This window comes from Pundamilia nyererei, unplaced genomic scaffold (assembly GCF_000239375.1).
Source record: "Pundamilia nyererei isolate P.nyererei 1_Seehausen unplaced genomic scaffold, PunNye1.0 scaffold00036, whole genome shotgun sequence".
Taxonomy (NCBI): domain Eukaryota; kingdom Metazoa; phylum Chordata; class Actinopteri; order Cichliformes; family Cichlidae; genus Pundamilia; species Pundamilia nyererei.
Genome location: NW_005187437.1, coordinates 488556 through 505032, shown reverse-complemented (window position 1 = coordinate 505032; position 16477 = coordinate 488556). Strand labels below are relative to the sequence as shown.

Here is a 16477-nt window from a genome sequence, read left to right as displayed (position 1 = left end):
TGCAGAGCGTTCTTATGTGCCTAAATAATGATGTAATGAAACTATATATGAGACCTTGGGCCCCCTTTGTAAGACTCAATTTAATTAAACGTTGCATATTCACAAAGAAATATGCACACGTAAAGGAGCTTGACGCTTTGCCAGGTTTCGAGTTCTTTGTGTCCAGCACTACAGATTTTTGACCTCTGAACCTGCCAGAGCCTCAGCATTTTCATTGTAGAGCTGGGCTGTCTCTACTTTGTCTTTGCAGCGCACATTTAAAGGAAATATTGAATAAAATGTGCCTATCTGTAAATCCCCAATCTTTACAGTAATATATATATTTACCCGGATTTCTAAGATTTGGTTTTTATTGTGAAACACAAGCCTTCAGGGTTCTGAGAGATCACCTGTCGTAAAGTTCTCGCCATTCACGTCACAATGATGAAGTGAGACAAAGTTTCAGATCGATAAAAACCTGTTATTTTCTCTATGTGGCAGATTGTGTCAGACTGATCGCTTCGTGGTGCATTGTCACGTGTGATTAATGGCCAGCAAGATGAAGGGAATCTTTCACAGGCATCATAAAAATACACTTTCTCTGGTCAGAACTTGTTAAATTTCACATCAGTCAGAAAATGTTTTTTTATTATCAGAAGGTGGTCCGTGTGGGTTTTAGAGGCTTTGCAGTCAGCCACGTATCCTGATCTGCTTGGGCATAAACCTTGAACTTAAACCTTGACTTTTTCCTGGCTCTCTGTGCTTCTGCGCTGCGCAGAACTGCAGCAGTCTCACATGGAAAACTCCAGAATCTTCTTTCAAAATCCAAGATTTGATTCTCTGCATAGATTTATTTGTTAATGTCTTGCAGATGATCATGCGAGTATTTTCTTCACCTGCCACTGTGGGCTTGCGAAGGACAGTGTGAGTTAATTCAGTTACTGCTTGACTAGAGAGGCAGAAGAAGCTTCACCAAGAAAAACCCATCTGTGTCTGTACACCGGGCTGCCAGAGGTGATTAATGCCCTGTGTGTTAAAGGCAAAGGCCTGAAGGTTTAGCTCCATCCTGTCCAGACCGTCCAGCTGTGCTGCAAACTGCCTTGGACCGAGTGAAAAGTGTCTCTCTAAATTAAAAGGAAAATTGCTTGAATGCAAAGGCGAGGATCCGATGTTCCCTGCTGCCTCCCTGCAGCACAGAGGCGCAGTCAGCTGCATCGCTGTAACAGCCCACTGAGCAACATGATTAGCGCTCCCATTGCTCTTCCACCACACTTGAGGCTCCAGTCTCCCATGTTCAGCCTATATTCATGCAGATAAATCAGTGGAGACTCTTTCTAAGCACACAGAAATATTTCCAGCACTTTTAGGGGGAAACATAGAACTTTAACAAGAAAGCAAAATGGTGCAAACAAGTTTTGCTTTTCCAAAAAGAAACCGACTGTGTAGCACTTAACCGACCTGTCTATATCCCAGATCGGCGATGCACTGAAAGCATTTGGCAAATTATGAAATGGAAAAATACAACAAAGGAGGGTGTGAATAGACTTAGTCTCAGGAGATCCAATATGGCTATAAAAACTACAGCAATTGCTCTCAGTTTTCAGAGGCTTAATGCCTGCATCTGAGTTTAAAAAACAAAACAAAAAAGCTCTAATCTAATCTGGCATATATTTGTACATTTCTATACTGATTTGAAATAATTGGGATTACCATATAGCTCTTTATAAACATCTCCATACTCACCATAATCTGGTTTGACATGAGATTAACACATCAAGTGCAGCAGTGCGCATCATGACTGATTGTTTGCTTAAGCTTTTGTCGTAAATAGCTATCGGGGCGGGGGATTTAAGGCTATAACTATGTCATTTTGACATATAAATGAACAGTCGGAATAATGAGGAGTCATTTCCACGGAGCCCGTTAGATGGCACTGTGGAGACCCCGCGGTCCCACAGAAATAGTTGAATGGAATCCCAGTGTGATCTGGCACAGTGGTAGGAGGGGAGCGCAGCACACAAGTCCTGGAGGAGGTTTGAGCCAAGAGCACTGTGCTGCCCGACTTTTCATCGACATTCGTCCGTCTGTCCGAGCCGCAAAGCAGAGCCAAACGTTCGCGGTGCGTAATTACGCACGGATACGACAGTTTCGCGGTATTCTTGGCTGTGGAAACCCCGCGGACAAAGAAGGGCAGGCGGGCTGGAGTGCAACTGACTTGAGCGGAGAGGAGTACTGTTGGAGGGGAAACTGGAGGAATCTGGAGTCGGAAGTGATTTGTCTTTTTTTTTCTTTCAGAAATGTAACTTACGTCCAGGGTTTTAGGAAAGGAAAAATCTTTTTGGCGAGAGGGAAATTAGGAGTGGATTTAACCTCCAAAATAACATCTAAATCCTCGGAGCATGGGGTAAGTTGTGGTTTTGTGTCTGAAATCTTTTCTCTTCAAGTGTTGATTTAAAAAAAGAAAAAAAGAAAAGCTGAATGTGAACTTTGTGACGAAGTAGTTTCGTTTCTGACGACGTGGGTTTTTGATTCCGTTGGACGGCTTCTTGTACAAGCTTTTGGAGCAATTCTACCGTTAGTTCACACGTGACAGTCTGCTGTTTTCTTTGTTTACATCCCGGTAGCTGCTGGGAGAGAAAGGAGTCTTTAATTTGAAACGCAGATCCCAACTTATTTTGATCAAAACTCTATTTTTTTTGACCGCTGTGCCGACGGAGATAATCGCATTACGTGTAATCGTCTGGTTGTCACGCTGGCGGTTTGTTTAGAAGTAATGGTAATTTTTTTATGATGACGCACACGGAGGTCATTTAAATGCTCCAACTGCTGAGACTTCCTCTATTCTGTTCCTCCTCACTGAAGAGAGAGTCTGCAGGCTGAATCTGTTGCAGGGGATCCTGGGTGGCTTTTATTGGAATGCTGTTGGTGTCATGCTGCGCTCAATCTCATTAACTCTGTCAGTGTTTGCGTGTGTTCAATTATACGTGCAGGTCTCCAGCTAGGCTTCAGATACACCTGAACCCTCTTCCCACTACCAGAGTCCAAGCTGTTAGCTTCCAACCTCTGGGAGACTTATATGGTGCTTTAAGATGCTCCTTAAATGAATGCAAAGCACGAGAGCATCATCTTTTATCTTTAATGTGATTTCACTGATGCGCCACGATAAGCTGGCACCCGCAGGAGGATCCGATTTCACTGCATTATTGCATTATTGTGGTTTTACATTCTATTTATTAGCAGTCTAAACTACTTAATGTAATCGTTCTCAGTGCACAGTAATGCAACAGTGCCGATATTTACCCGTTTACTGCTCAGATTAGACCCCGTTTCCTAAAACGTGTGCTCCTATACAGCTAAAATGTGATCTTAAAATACATTTCAAGAACATTTATTTTCTTGCCAGCAAAATATTTGGCTTGGAAATGCCTCAGGGTCGAGCTTGAAGAGGTGTCTGGAGAGAGGAGAGGGACTTTTGGGCATATCTGCTAAAAGTGCTGCCCTGTGACCCCGGATCCAGATAGTCAGAAGAAGATGGATGGAAAATATGTGATAATGGAAAATCTGCACTGTAAGACAACTATCATCCAGGAAACTCAGATTTGAACAGTTTTTCGTTGAGCTTAATATTTTCTTTTATTTATTTGGTTGGATCCAGGACCAAAATTGAGTTGGTCAGGTTAACATTTATGTGGCGGGGCATAGTCCGAGGACGCACCTGAGCGGCACCTTTTCTTTTTTTTGTTTACAATTACCATTAAAAAAATAAATAAAGTAAACTGGCCAACAACAAGTAGCTATACATACCTGAAATTCCAGTATGAATTGTAATATTTCACTTGTGTTAGTGCAGTGATTGGAGTACTTTTACAAAGTGATTGCAAACTGCTGTAAAGCACCCACGCATTCAATTCTTAGGTTTGAAGGTTCGAGGTTTCAAAGTCATGGAAATATTTGTGGTTTCAGGGCTTTGAAACCACAAATTTTTCTTTTGCTGTCGTGTTTTCCATGTGTGAGATGGAGAGGGTGCACTGGAATGTGTTACTGTCAATAAAAGTCAGATTAGGAACTAAATACCCAACCCCAGTCAGCGTGGCATTGTGCCACAGTGTCAACGCTAAAAGCTTAAAGTAGACTGTATCCACTCTGTTGATGCCAGCGGGGAAATGGTCCTCTGACAGTAACAAACAAGCAAACATCTGCTCCGATGGCCTGTGTTTGATGCATTTTCACTGTCAGAGCTTAAGCCAGGCATCAACTCTGCTTCATCCCTCTGAGCAGCAGAGAGGCAGCAGGATTCAGTCACCTGGGCCAAATGGCAAAAAAGGAAAAAAAAGCTAGATTTAGTCACTGGGCCACTGTGTACTCTCAAACAGGAGTCTGCAGAACTCATAATATCCAGAGACAGCCTGCAGCTCTTCTTCACACTTGACAGATGGAGCAGAGTCTTGATTAAGAGTCGCTTCAGGTCCATAAACCAAATGAATTTTCACACAGGTGCTTTCAAGCCGTGCTGCTTGTCTTGGAGTTCTTGTTCTTATCCTCTGACATGGGTAGCCTGGAAATGGATGGAGATGCAGTCTTGATATAATGAACACCTTCTAGCTTGAGGCAACAGGCTGCAGATTTAGACAGGGTGAAGTTTATGACCAGTTTCTATTAATTCAACATCAATGCTCGGCAACAGCAATACATTAAAAATGGTTCAGAAAATCTGCATTTTCGGGCAGCATTTGGAGGAGCCTAATGAATGGGTTTATTGTGTGTTAATGACACAAGAACTATGTATAAGTACTATTTTTAAATGGAGCTGTGGTCTTAAGTGTAAGTCTTTTTCGTGTGTGTTTTTAAGCAGGTCTAACCTAAATGAAATTCTTTGTTTTTACCACATTTATGATCCTTGAAGTGTTTTGTGCAGGATATGATCATGTTCTCTTGGTACTGTTGATAAGTACAACAACCTCCCCAGTTCCAAATAATTGTAACACTTTTACTCTTCCATGGAAAATATTAGCTCATTTTGAATTTATTGGCAGCAAAACATCTCATAAACGTTGGATCGGGGCAACAAAATGCTGAAAAAGTAAGTGTTACTGAAAGGAAACAACATTTTGCCATAATGACATTTGGCAACAGGTCTGCATTTAATGAAAAAATATGAAGACTTTTAAATGTCTCCTCATTTACAGTACATAATATAATTCAAAAATATTCAGTGTCTGGAGAAATCGCTGTGCACAAGGGACTAGGCTGAAAATCAATACAGGGCGCATATGATCTTCTGTCCCTCATACAGCATTGCATTAAAAACAGATATGATTCTTTCATGGAAATCGCTGCATGGGTTCAGCAACACTTCCAGAAATCACTGTCTGCATGCACAAATGCAAGTTAAAGGTCTATGATGCAAAGAAGAGGCATATGTTAACATAATCCAGAAATGCTGCCATTTTCTCTGGGCAATGCTCACTAAAAATGGATAGAGGAAAACTGGGAAAATGTTCTGTGGTCAGACAAATCAAAATTTAAAATTCTTCTGGGAAAACATGGACACTGTTCTGGATTTAAGTGTTGATAACAAGACTATCCGGCTTGTTATCAACACTCATCACTACATCAGTGCCTACGGAATTGGCAGCATGTGCATCTGGAAAGGCATCAAATAATGCTGAAAAGTGTACATGCAATATAATGCTCCCATCCACATGTCTTTCTCAAGGAAGGCCTTGCATATTTCATTAAGACAATACTAAACGACACACTGCATCTATTACAGCATTGCTTTATAGTAGAAGTCTGAGCTGCCTGCAGTAGAGACCAAATTTCACCAACTGAGAACAATTGGAGCATCTTGAAACCAAAAATACAAGAAAGAAGACACTTTGAGAAGTCCTGTATCAGACAAGAATGGGACAACATTCCTCCTCAGTTCCTAGACATTTACAGACTGTTGTTAAAAGAAGAGGGCATGCTACACAGTGGTAAACATGGCCCTGTCCCAACTTATTGAAGTGTCGCTGCCATCAAATTCTAAATGAGCTAATATTTTTCCTGAAATAGTAAAATGTCTGTTGTGAATAAAACATGGGTTTATGAGATCTGCGGATCACGGTATTCTGCTTTCACTGACATTTTACACAATGTCCCAACCTCTTGATGTGGACCCCCTGAAGCAGTGGCTGGTAAGATCAGCAGGTTTTATGCTTCACCTTATAACTTGAACTATCTCCTTCTTGTTCTGCTGCAGAGGAGTGGTCTGCCAGCTGTAAAATGTACCCGCTACACCGAGAGAGGTACAAACACACCGCTGTCTCTGTGTTGTTGCTCTGTCTGATAGGGATGGGTGATACCTCCTACCAATTAATGCTGAGCTTTAGGTCACCGTGTGTACCTTTCACTCAGCAGAAGCTGCTTAATTACAAACGCCTGGGGTATTCAAAGCGTATAAGTTTGGTATCTATTAATATTATTTGGTTTTTTAAAAAGTGTAAAAAGTAGCTCAGTATGAATATAGGGACGCTTGTAAAATTTAAAGTAGGGCAGCTATTAATGGAAATGTCACCATTACATCATGAAATTGTGAATTTTTACAGTTAGTTGTTTTTTTGTTTTTTTTGATTCTCCAAAATAAGACATCAGGTATTAATACATTGGGGATCAATTCTCCCATCCCTGCTTCATTAAATATTTATTTGCCTTTGAACAAAATCCACCCTCATCTCATTCTCCCCATTGTGTTAATCCTCTGCTCGGTATCTGTGGAAACTGTAACAAGCTGTAAGATGTGATTCGCAGAGTGGAGGTTTCATGCTTGTCGTGATGTGCAAATGTTGTCAGCATGTTGTGCTGCCCTCGCTGTCATCACCTGGTGTCCCTTTTATCACGCTGTCGTCCTGTCACACACTTTGTCGCGGCTCAGCTGTTCCATGCGCTGCTGGATTGTTTTGCAAGTGCATCGTGTTGTACGAGCTCTTGGCATGTTTTGCATGTTAAGCCTCGGTGTTTAAAATAACTACAAATGTTAAAAAAATGTTGTGGTGTAAAAATATACTGTGGATATTCTTGACTCAAGTTAAACTCATTGTTTTTTTGCTCTGTTTTTTGGGTGGGAGGGGGGGGGGGTTGTGTGAAACACTTTCTTTGAGCAATTTAGCGCTTGTAGCTTCACATTTAAGATAAGATAAGATAACCTTTATTAGTCCCTCGTGTGGGAAATTTGTTTTTACTGAAATATTTTTCAGCATTCCTCATTCACAGAAACCTGTTGTTGGTTGGCTGAACACAACTCTGCCCACTCAGTGAACACAGTCAGTATAAAAGGCCTCAGGCACATGAAAGCTTCACTGACAAATAATGGACTCTTAAAAGAAACAAAAGTTGAGTCTTCTCTTCTCTTCTAGGCCTTGACAATCAGTTGTATGTTTAAATCATAAAAATAATGAGGTGCTGGTGTCAGTTTCATCATTTTTTTCTTTTTAACTGTTAGTTGAGTAAAGCAAACTCTGATTTTTTTTTTTTTTAGCTTGTGGGATTTTATTGTTTTAGTGTTTTGTGAAATTGAAAAAGCAGTTAGATGCAGCAGGTCTGGATTTAGCTAGCTCATGAAGACAATTTCAATACATGTATCATGCTTCTTTATCCTTTTATACAGAAATGTGGAGCCATCTACATTTGTTGTTTAAGGTGGCGATAACTGCTGTAATTAATGTAAGATGTATATAGCCAGCGTACATGAATGTATAGTTTGATGAGGATGGAGCTGATCAGCTAGCTAACTAACTACTGTAAGCTAGAGCTAGGTCAATGCTAGCTAACTAGCTGGATTAGGAATGTGCATCCTTTTATTTACTGCAATGACATTTGTGATGCTAGATGTGCCAAGTGAAAAACAGGCTTCCAAGAAAACAGCCACTGGCTGGAAAAACTAAACAGTAGACTCTTTGGAGAAGGAGTGGCCAGTTAATTTCTCAAAATTCCGCATAAGAAGGAGTTTTTTGTTTTTCTTTGTTCAAACACTGAATGAGTAAAGGATTGAGAAACCGAGGTAACTTCATGGTCATACAATAGGGATTTGTCAATCATAAGGGAGCCTCAGCCTGAGCCCAGCTAAAACACACCAACGTTTTATTGCCTATTTTAATTTTGGAAAAGCAGTTGTGAAGATCCTAATCACAATTCGGTGCACATCAAAACATTCACACCGAGACCCCTTTGGAAGAGATGGTTTTGGTCTGGGTCCAAGAGAACTACAAAGCAGTTTCTTTAAGATGACTTCCATCAGCTACCAGAGCTATTTCTATTTCCATATCTGGCCAATAAGTGGACTGAATGTGACACATTTGTGGTTTGACCACAGTTTTCTTAGTTTTCTCTGTGTGGACCAGAGGAAATGAACCTGTGAAGACTTGAAATTAGCCAATGAGAAAGCTTAGTGAGAATGCAGATTTAAGGTATTTCTGAATTTGCTTCACTTTCGAGACACCCTCCATGCTACATCCATCGTATATATACAGTCTGTGGAAATAAGTGCATCAAAGCTGTTTCCTGTAGGCAACTGAAACTAGCTGTTGTCATGCTTCCTGTCGTTATGAGAAGCTAAGCTCCTGGCTATCAGTTTCTCATCTAAAAATTAAAGCTTTTACATAAATGCGCATTAGAGGATTGGAGTTTGTTGTTGTCTGAATTCATGGTTATACAGCACAGCACGTGGCAGAGTACGATTATGATTAATGATGATTAATTACTGTGGAGTCATAGGAAAGGATTAAGATATTTCAGACCAATATAAGCTCATTTACTGTTGAAATGTTTTGTAACGTCACAGAGCAGCCTCCATGTGCATCGTACAGGGTGTCTACACTTTGAACATGTTCAGTTTACCCTCAGTATAATGATAGTAAAGTGGATTATCTGTGTCCTCGCTCTGGTCAAGGACAAAACCAGCTGCTCTGTGGGGAGAATAACCTCTTAATTGGTGTTCTTGAGACATGCATAATTGAATTAATAACCAGTCATCTTGACTCACTTCTATTCATCTTACCTCGTTTTGCTGTCTTGAAAGTACATAAAAGTGAAACGATGGGGGGGGGGAAAATCAGCTCTTTCTTTGTGTTTCTACCTGTCTTTCATGCCCTGAATACAGAAAACACTCTGGCTTTGTGTCACCTACACAAATCGTGACAACAGTCAGCCTCCTGCAAGAGGAGCTGACCTTCACATAAGTGCAGTGCTGCTGTTTAGCAGAGCTGGAGTTCACGTTAGGGCGTTTTTCCAGTTAAAGTGAAATCAGTGAACCGTGGAGCTGCTTGATGAGTTGTTCAACTTCTTCTAATCAAAGAAAATCTAAAGTGACAACCATAAACCTCCAAAGCTTTCCTTACTTTGTGCCAGAGTTGGAAATTTGGACAAATATGGGGACTTGTTTTGCAGCTACAATATGAGCTGGTGTTTCACTTAGCTGTGCTATTTTGGTATGTAGTTGTAGCGTGTCATGTTCCCGGACATGCCAGGCACTTTCGCTGGCTCAGGAAAGGTGGACGCGGGGCTACTGGCTCTCAGAGGTTGGAGGAAGCAGACCCTTTAAAGGAGAAGTACTGTCAGAAGAACAAAGAGAAGCAAAAACATTTTCCTGTTTTGGTAATCCCAACGCTCCCAGAGGGTGCAAAGCCACAGCAGGCTGCCTGTTGTTTGTTGTCTTAATTCACAGATGGTGAACAGTGATGCTCAGTTGATGTGCTCGTTTAGAGTGAATTTAACCCTTTTCAGATGGATGCAGAAATTAGGACAAATCCATGTTTGTGGATCAAAACCTCACTCATCAGCAGCCACTAGCATCCCCCACCTCTCTGCTGTTTTAGGACCCCTAAAGCAGAAGCATTTGGAAACACTGCTGACCCATTTTCATTTTCTGCACAGCCTGAAACTGAAACTTTGAGATACTTCCCGATCGTGTCTGATCAGTCACTACTTATCCTTCCTTTATGCACCATGCTTCTACCCCATAACTGTTTTGTGGAAGGAAAAAAAGACATCTCTGGCTTGGCTAGCAGTATTGAATTTAAAATCAAATGCAGGTGTCGGTGACCTTGTGTTGTGATAATTGTGCAGGGAAATTCTGCATTCTTTCATGACAATCCTGCCTAAATGCACAGGAGGTACACTCGGTTTACTTGAATGGTGCATTTTCAGGCAGACGGACATGAATGGTATGAATGTGAAACACTCTTCTGGAAAGAGGTCGTTTGCATCTAGATTCTATTTTAAAATGAAAATGTATTCATGTGGACATGGCCTTAGACCATCTGCAGTCTTTGCAATCACATCTCCTGCTGTAGCAAAGCTGACAGCATTTTTTAAAATTCACACACAGTGTTTTTTCAGTCTTTTGAAATATTTTCTCTCCCACATGAATCAAGGTACATTTCCACAAATCGAAGGTCCATGCTCTAAAATCTGTAAAGCCACTTGAGCACATTTGGGATATTTTTTTTTTCAATACTGGGCTTTATAAATGAAACTGACTTGATGTTGGGCACATGGTGCTCTAATACATCAGACTGGAGAAGGTGAAGCTGTCATCTAGCTGACTGATCTGTAGACGAACTCTGACAAACACAGGGTTTGTGAGAATCCGGTTGTTAAGTCTGACGTCACTAGCCGTGTCTGGGCCTAAACTCCGCTGCAGGTCCATATATCAAACGAGCACTATGGCATTACTGAGAGTTGAAAAACTGTCTAAAGTCTTTCATCTTTAATAAAATGATCAGCGTTCTGCTCTACCAGCGTTCTGCTCTTATTTGTTTTTGTTTCTAATGTCTCTGTAAAGCACTTTGAATCACCTTGTTGTTGAATTGTGCTATACAAATAAACTTGCCTTGCCTTGCCTACCAGGTGTAACAATTGAGTTTAACATCCAGGCATCCATGAAAACGGAATTTATGACATTTAACGGAGTTAGAAGTTAGCTCGCTAGCTTCTATCAAATACAATATAGCATGTCCTGACTGCGGGGCTTTGGAAACAAATTAAAACGTACAGCTCTGTTATCACTTCCAACATAAATGAAGACAGAAAACTAAACAGCAGTGACGTTTGTAGGGTTACTGAAGTTTGGCTAGCTGGTATATAATGATGTACTACATGACCGCTAGCGACACAGCTATGTTAGCATAATATAAACAAGCTAACTTTTTTTCCACTTGATAAAAGTTAATGTGAGTGTTCTCGGTGGTCAGGAACAAATGTAATCGCATGGCAGGATGCTGTAAAAGGACCAAACTTCAGCCAGGAGAACAACTGAGATAATCCATCCACAATACGAGGTTAGTCATTCATATACTGCTGCACGGGCTGGGCTGTAGTTACATGCTAAGGTTTTAAAAACTGAGCTTAAATAGTATGATTAGCGGTAATAAAGGTCAACAGTGATCACTGACTGTTTTAGGAGTTTTTTGAGATTAAATAGAAGAAAATACAAAACATTAAACATGTTAACAACACAAAAGCCATATTAAACACAGACTACTTTAGATCCGGAAGTAGGATTCGTCACGTCATCACTTAACAACCGGATAGGTAAAGTAGACTTGACTATAAAACTGGGTTCATTTATATTCTGATTATAGGAAAACTACTCTCACAGGACACAGTGAGAGTGTACCTAACACATTCAACATGTGTTAGGTACACATGTTGAATGGCTCATTAATTCAACTGTCTATCCAGCCAGTCACATGGTAGCAACTCAGTGCATATATGCACATAGACCTGCTGAAGTTCAAACCAAACAAAAGGATGATGATTTAAGTGACTTTGAATGTGACATATTTGTTTTTTCCAGACAGGCATGTCTGAGTATTTCAGATGTGCTGGGATTTTCTCACACCAGATTTTAGAGGATGGTCTGAAAAAGGGTAGAAATATCAAAGGAGTGTTAGGAATGTAACTGTAACCACTGTAACAAAATGTATCAAACCTCTGCAGCAGCAGAAGACCACGTCAGCTAAGGACAGGAAACTGAGGCTACAGTGCACATGGGCTCATCAAAAACACTTAAAAAAAGACTGGATAACATAAGACTAGAAAAACTTGAGTTTAGTTTGAGTTTTCTACTGTGGCAGATAATAGAGTCAGAGTTTGGTGTAAATAACATGAAATTATGGATCCATCCTGCCTTGCTTCAGTGGTTCAGGCTGGTGATGTTTTGGTGTGGCATCATTTAGCCATCACAGCCTACCAGAGTATCATTGCTGACCATGTTCATCGTTTTCTGACCACGCTGTATCCATCTTCTGATGGCTGCTTCCAGATCTCAATCCAATAGAGTGCCTTTGGGATTGCGTGGATAGATTCATATCATGAATGTGCAGCCAACAAACCTTCGACTCTGTGATGCTGTCATGTCAACATGGGGTAAAACCTTTGAGGAATATAATCTATATTACAAAAAAGGCAGGCAATCTTCAAAGCAAAATGAGGTTCAACACTATGAATGTGTACCCATTGAAGTGCCCAATGAGTGTACCCGCGTTCCAAATTATTATGCAAATTGTGTTTAAATTTCATAAAGATTAAATAAGTTGTTTTTCAATTAAACCCATGGATGGAATTGTGTCTCAGGACTCTTTGTATCACTGAAATCAATCTCAGACACCTATGATCAATATTTGCCAGGCGAGCCCGATTAAAGGGAAAAACTACTAAAGAAGGATGTTCCACATTATTAAGCAGACCACCATTTTCAAGCAATATAGGAAGGAAAAAGTATCTCTCCTGCTGAAAAGCGTGAAATAGTTTAATGCCTTGGACACGTAATGAAAACCTTAAATATTTCACGAAAATTTAAGCGTGATAACCATAATGTTAATTTGTGGCTGAGTCAGAGCACACATGGGTTTGTGCAGATAAAGGCACAATGATGAAGGTTTCTGCCAGACAAATACATCAGCAAACAAAGCAGCAAACAAATATTTGAAGCTGCTGGTGCCTCTGGAGCCCTGCGAACAACAAGGTGTAGGATCCTCCAGAGACTTGCAGTTGTGCATAAACCTTCTATTCGGCTGCAGTGGGCCCAGAACGACATGAAGGCTAATTTTCAAACAGTCTTGGTCAATGATGAGTGCAGTGCAACCCTGGATGGTCCAGATGGATGCAGTGGTGGATGGTTGGTGGACGGCCACCATGTCCCAACAAGGCTGCGTCGTCAGCAAGGAGGTGGTGGAGTCATGTTTTGAGCCAGAATCATGGGGAGAAAGCTGGTCGGCCCCTTTAGGGTCCCTGAAGGTGTGAAAATGACCTCTGCAAAGTATGTGTAGTTTCTGACCAACCATTTTCTTCCATGGTAGAAAGAGAAGAACTGTGCCTTCTGCAACACAACCATCTTCATGCAAGACAATGCATCATCTCATGCTACAAGGAACACCTCTACATCATTGGCTGCTATCGGCATAAAAGAAGAGGAACTCATGGTGTGGTCCCCATTCTTCCCTGACTTAAATCCTATTGGGAACCTTTGGAGCATCCTCAAGCAAAAAACTATGAGGGTGGGAGGCAGTTCACATCCAAACAACAGCTCTGGGAGGCTATTCTGACATCCTGCAAAGACATTCAAGTAGAAACTTTCCAAAAGCTTACAAGTTCCATGGATGCAAGAATTGTAAAACTGCTATCAAATTAGGGCTCCTATGTTAATATGTAACTTGAACTGTTAAGATGTTTTTGATTGAAATAGCTTTTGATTTCAGTGAAATTGATCTACAGGGTGGGCCATTTATATGGATACACCGTAATAAAATGGGAATGGTTGGTGATATTAAAATCCTGTTTGTGGCACGTTAGTATATGTGAGGGGGCAAACTCCTCAAGATGGGTGGTGACCATGGTGGCCATTTGGAAGTTGGCCATCTTGGATACAACTTTTGTTTTTTCAATAGGAAGAGGGCCATGTGACACATCAGACTTATTGGTAATGTCACAAGAAAAACAATGGTGTGCTTGGTTTCAACGTAACTTTATTCTTTCATGAGTTATTTACACGTTTCTGACCACGTATAAAATGTGTTCAATGTGCTGCCCATTGTGTTGAATTGTCAATGCAACCCTCTTCTCCCACTCTTCACACACTGATAGCAACACCGCAGGAGAAATGCCAGCACAGGCATCCAGTATCCGTAGTTTCAGGTGCTGCACATCTCGTATCTTCACACCATAGACAATTGCCTTCAGATGACCCCAAAGATAAAAGTCTAAGGGGGTCAGATAGGGAGGCCTTGGGGGCCATTCAACTGGTCCACGACGACCAATCCACTTTCCAGGAAACTGTTCATCTAGGAATGCTCGAACCTGGCACCCATAATGTGGTGGTGCACCGTCTTGCTGGAAAAACTCAGGGAACATGCCAGCTTCAGTGCATAGAGAGGGAAACACATCATCATGTAGCAATTTCAAATATCCAGTGGCCTTGAGGTTTCCATTGATGAAGAATGGACCCACTATCGTTGTCCCCATATACCACAGCAAACCATCACTTTTGTTGTTCCAACAGTCTTGGAGTGATCCATCCAATGTGGGTTAGTGTCAGACCAATAGCGGTGGTTTTGTTTGTTAACTTCATCATTCACATAAAAGTTTTCCTCATCACTGAACAAAATCTTCTGCGTGAACTGAGGGTCCTGTTCCAATTTTTGTTTTGCCCATTCTGCAAATTCTGTGCGCCGATCTGGGTCATCCTCATTGAGATGCTGTAGTAGCTGGAGTTTGTAAGGGTGCCATTTGTGAGTAGCTAATATCCGCCGAAGGGATGTTCAACTAATGCCACTCTCCAGTGACATGCGGCGAGTGCTACGCTGTGGGCTCTTGCTGATTGAAGCTAGGACAGCCACTGATGTTTCTTCATTAGTGACAGTTTTCTTGCATCCACATTTTGGCAAATCCAACACTGAACCAGTTTCACGAAACTTAGCAAGCAGTTTGCTAACTGTAGCATGAGAGATGGGTGGTCTCGTTGGGTGTCTTGCATTGAAATCTGCTGCAATGACCCGGTTACTGCGTTCACCAGATATCAACACGATTTCAATCCGCTCCTCACGTGTTAACTTCTTCGACATGTCAATGGCTGTGAACAAAGAGAAACTTGTAAATAACTCATGAAAGAATAAAGTTACGTTGAAACCAAGCAGACCTTTGTTTTTCTTGTGACATTACCAATAAGTTTGATGTGTCACATGGCCTTCTTCCTATTGGAAACAAGATGGCCGACTTCTAAATGGCCACCATGGTCACCACCCATCTTGAGGAGTTTGCCCCCTCACATATACTAATGTGCCACAAACATGACTTTAATATCACCAACCATTCCCATGTTATTACGGTGTATCCATATAAATGGCCCACCCTGTACTAATGCTGCAAATTCAAAAAATGACCATTTTCAATTCTCTACAACCTATAAAATCTTTTGAAACTGTGTGCGTAATAAATTGGAACAGTACTTTTTAAGTTTTTTATTTTTGAAAAACATACTGTTTTCATTGGGAGTTTTGTTCTGTAACATTTGAATTATGCTCTATTGGTTGATGACTCGAAAATTATGCTGACTGTCATTTGAATCGACTATTTAGGAAAAGCAGAGAAAAATATCATTTACATAATAATTTGGATTATTGCTTACATAATTTGGATGTAAGTAATAATTTTCCATGAATGATTGATACAGCACTCTGTGTGGTGCAATGAATGAAACTGTACTTCTGTTTTTTTTTTCTTGCTGAGTTAGCACAAGAGGGAAACGGCTACTCACAGTGGTCATTAGTATTCATAACAAACTTTCTCTTCCTCTTAGGAGTGAATATGTCTTTAAAAGCTTCCCATAGTCATAAATTATATTCTCCTTTCTTAAAACTTTGCCACCTTGGCTGGGGTAAATGTTACTAAAACATAATTTTTCTTCTTTGAGAAACGTTCGGCATTAACAGGGCTTCTACAGATCTCACAGTCGCTGCCATCACAGACTCTCGCTTGTAAACTGTTTGCATGACGGTCCATGCTTCTGTGTTAATGTAGTTCGTTTTTCAGCTGTTTACAGCAAGGAGTGTTTGTTCTACACAATGTGTAAATGCTCCTTTTTTGACCCTTTCTTAACCTCCTGTTCTTCTCCGCCTCTACTGGACCTCCTGCAAGCTTTCTCCTCTTTTCCTTTTCAGATTTGAACACTGGCTTTTAAGCACAACCAATACGATTTCTGGCAGTGACTTCATCAGCTTTCCACTTCCCTCAGGCTATTTACAGCCCCTACAGCTTAAAGGCTTCATTATTGCCAGTTAGAGGAGTATTTTCTCAATGGGCAACTGGTCATGTTTGACTGCAGGGCCAAACAGGAGGGTGCAGCTCCTGTTTAACAGATCAGGGTACAGAATGGGTACTGAGGCTAAGAAGAGAGATGGAGAAAGCAGCGAGAGAGGATTAGAAAGTGATGACTTGGGGTGAAGCTCACACAGCAAAGCCA

General features: G+C 41.0%; 1 protein-coding gene across 2 annotated transcripts in view; it reads left to right on the top strand.

The window, feature by feature from the left end:
• The first annotated feature begins 1947 nt into the window (after window positions 1-1947).
• LOC102192485 (homer scaffold protein 3) overlaps window positions 1948-16477 on the top strand; it is a 52383-nt gene continuing 37853 nt past the window's right edge. The window contains exons 1-2 of one of the 2 annotated variants that reach the window (XM_005730197.1): window positions 1948-2383; window positions 6224-6269. In XM_005730197.1, coding sequence (XP_005730254.1) covers window positions 6247-6269 — 23 coding nt within the window. In that variant the 5' untranslated portion in view covers window positions 1948-2383; window positions 6224-6246. The remainder of the gene's footprint in view (window positions 2384-6223; window positions 6270-16477) is intronic. The other variant, XM_005730198.1, reaches the window with a different exon arrangement.